The 2,746-nt window shown below is 35.6% G+C and overlaps 1 protein-coding gene across 1 annotated transcript; it reads right to left on the bottom strand.

The window, feature by feature from the left end:
- Nucleotides 1–140: 140 nt before the first annotated feature.
- sft2d2a (SFT2 domain containing 2a) lies at nt 141–2,506 on the bottom strand. Its single transcript, XM_058778949.1, has 8 exons — nt 2,281–2,506; nt 2,020–2,109; nt 1,705–1,790; nt 1,535–1,616; nt 1,074–1,109; nt 915–973; nt 760–789; nt 141–546 (listed from the first exon to the last, which is right to left on the bottom strand). Exons 1-8 carry the CDS (start codon nt 2,344–2,346, stop codon nt 495–497), a joined length of 501 nt encoding a protein of 166 aa, XP_058634932.1. The 5' UTR covers nt 2,347–2,506; the 3' UTR covers nt 141–494.
- Between the last annotated feature and the right edge of the window lie 240 nt (nt 2,507–2,746).

Below are 2,746 nucleotides of genomic sequence, written 5' to 3'. Positions count from 1 at the left end.
GCCATTCTTAAAAAGATAAACGCATTTTACACACACACACACGTATATAAAAGGTAAAACCAATCAAGGCCAATTCACAAAATCATCTGTGAAAGTGTCAATTACAAAACCATTTTAGATACTTACACAAAAAAGAGTGAGCTGATAAAATTAGTCTTTATTTACAGGGTTTTTAATCATTCAATATTGAGACAAAGGTAGGAAAAATTTAAAGTGCAACTTTCAAAAACCACCCCCCAAAATATTTGATTTTATAAATATAAATTTTAAAGTAGGTCTGTTTAATAACCTTTTCTGTTGTACAACATGTTTAAAATAAAACATTCAGTAGAAGGCAGCCTTTTTCTTTATGTTCAGCTTTAACAAAATGTTCAACTAGCCATTATAGCAATGTCCCATTGTTCCATTCCGTCAATGATCATTTGTGGATCCTGAAATCACCAAATATTTGAGCAGAAAGTTCCTGGGGTAATGAAAGGCCAAACCTCAGCTCTTCATTTCACACACATGGTGAACAGCATGGAGAAAAACTTCAGGACGGCATCTCTGTTTAAGGCAAAGAGAGTATGAAGGCCTTATTATAAATAATCTATATTATAAAGCAGACAGGTCTGAACAAGCCTGTGCTTGATTACTGCTGTCATTCACCAGAATAAACTTGCAAAATGTTTCATTTATAATTGAATACAAGAAAAACCACACATTCATCAATATAATGCTGAGCAATTCAATATTTTGAAATCACAAAACATAACTAACCTTGCGAAAGGAATGTATGACAAGCTATACCTACAGGGAAGAAAAAAATAAATAAAAATCAACTGATAAAATGTGTTTCAGTACAATATTAAACTGGGTGCTGAGATACTCATTTAAATAATATGCTTTACTACACAGCATCCAAGGAAACTTACCATGCAAATGCAAGGACTTGCAGAATGACAAACAGCAAAGTGAGTGCAAAAATCTTCCACTGTGGTACAGAGATCAGTGTTAAAAAAGCATCCAATAATACTGTACCATCTGATTCAGACTTAGTTTGAAATATACATTAAGGATAGACTAGAACTCACCCAAAATGCAGCACAGAGTGTGAGAACCAGACATGCCTGTAGACCACAAAATAAAATAAAAAAATCAAACTCTCAGTATCCATTGCAAAGTTGGTCAAAATACTGTACCTATAATCAGAATCTGTATTCGCTGTAACTGGCAGATTTTCAAAGGATGCACATGAACTAAAATAATTTTTCCACTGTCTCGTGCATCCAATGCAGTTTTGGAATAACACTAATTGCAATGTAAATGTTATTTATTTAAATACAACATGAATTTTTCTTCCAAAATGAGAGTATATCCAAATGAAACATTTAATGAGGATACAGAATGCATTCTGGTACTTCCTTTTATCAATAAGAAATTGATTGGATCGTGAACATTAACATTATAGGTGTCATTATTATGAACAATAAGCAGATCCTCGTTGTTGGTTTTATGAGTAAATTAGTGTGTGGCATGGAAAGGAATAACTTACTAGCATAACAACCGTAGCAAAGGCTCTAGTCTTGTCGCACATCCGTTTCAGCTGTTTCACTGGCCCCATCAGAAACATGGTGCTGGGGGTAGGTTTAAATTAAACAGTGAACTTATCAAAACAGAATAATAAATAGTAAGTGCATTTTAGTTGCAGGCGTTATGACTTACCTTACTAATGAACATAGGTTGCCAAATGTGTAAAACACAATGAAGATAATCACCCCTATTTTAGGAATAAACAGGCAACATACTCCCTGAGAAAAAAAAAATAATAATAATTAACAAAGAATAATACAATTCTCAATCAAGATACTTGAAATGCCTTTTGCAGTATGCATCAATCTCATTCCTGAAAGCAGGTCAAACCGGTGACACAGCTCTGCTTCTAAACATATTCCTCCAACTCATCGCCTATCCCTTCTCAATAGTCAGGAAGTCCACTGATAACTAAAATAAAAATTATTTAAAGTTCAAGTCACTGACCAGGATAGTGCACACTACTCCGATGACCATACAGACGAGGAAACCTTTGACACGCGTTCCCCATCCCAGCGTGGACGCCTCATTCGCCGTCTAAATACAATGAACAGACTCCGATTTACATGCGCATTTTCCCATAAAATAAAAAGTTTCAAAATGTGAAGTCGTTATGCCAATACGTGCAAAATCAGCGCCATATTATTGTTTAAACATTTTTTGAAGATCTTAATTAAGAGTTAGCAGAGCACAAAGACAGTCATTTACCTGCAGTATATTTCTGTTGTCATTGTTTCCATCACGACCACTCAGAACCGCTCTGAGTTTGTCCATTACTGTACATTCAGCTGTCTGTATTAATTGATTCGGTTCACTCTAAATCCCCGAGATTGTGTTGTTTCATCGTCCAGCTGGCACTCGCCTGACATCACTCGTGTTACCTTTACCTTTTGGCTCCCTTCATCGAACAAGATTATCACCTGGTGCTCGCGCACGCCACCTACTGGTACTTCTGAGGTGCACTAAAAGTAGCTTGGTACAGCAAATGAATCGAGGTGTGAGTGTTTTACAGTTTTATTTTCAATTGCTAACATCCTTTTGTCTAATCTGTAGTCATATTTTCAAAACTCTAAACACAATTAGCACAACATCCGTCTGTTGTGACCATACACTCTTAGTGTAAAAAATGACACAACCTGTGTTCAATTTTAACACATTAATGGGTGAGCTCTGG

Source organism: Onychostoma macrolepis, chromosome 06, assembly GCF_012432095.1.
Source record: "Onychostoma macrolepis isolate SWU-2019 chromosome 06, ASM1243209v1, whole genome shotgun sequence".
Taxonomy (NCBI): Eukaryota; Metazoa; Chordata; class Actinopteri; order Cypriniformes; family Cyprinidae; genus Onychostoma; species Onychostoma macrolepis.
This window is presented reverse-complemented; position numbering and strand designations above follow the sequence as displayed.

Coding starts and splice junctions, on each gene's coding strand:
- sft2d2a (XM_058778949.1), bottom strand. CDS start 2,346: ATGGACAAACTCAGAGCGGTTCTGAGTGGTCGTGATGGAAACAATGAC. Junction 2,110..2,280: donor ACAACAGAAATATACTGCAG/GTAAATGACTGT, acceptor CATTGTATTTAG/ACGGCGAATGAGGCGTCCAC. Junction 1,617..1,704: donor AACCTATGTTCATTAGTAAG/GTAAGTCATAAC, acceptor ACCTACCCCCAG/CACCATGTTTCTGATGGGGC.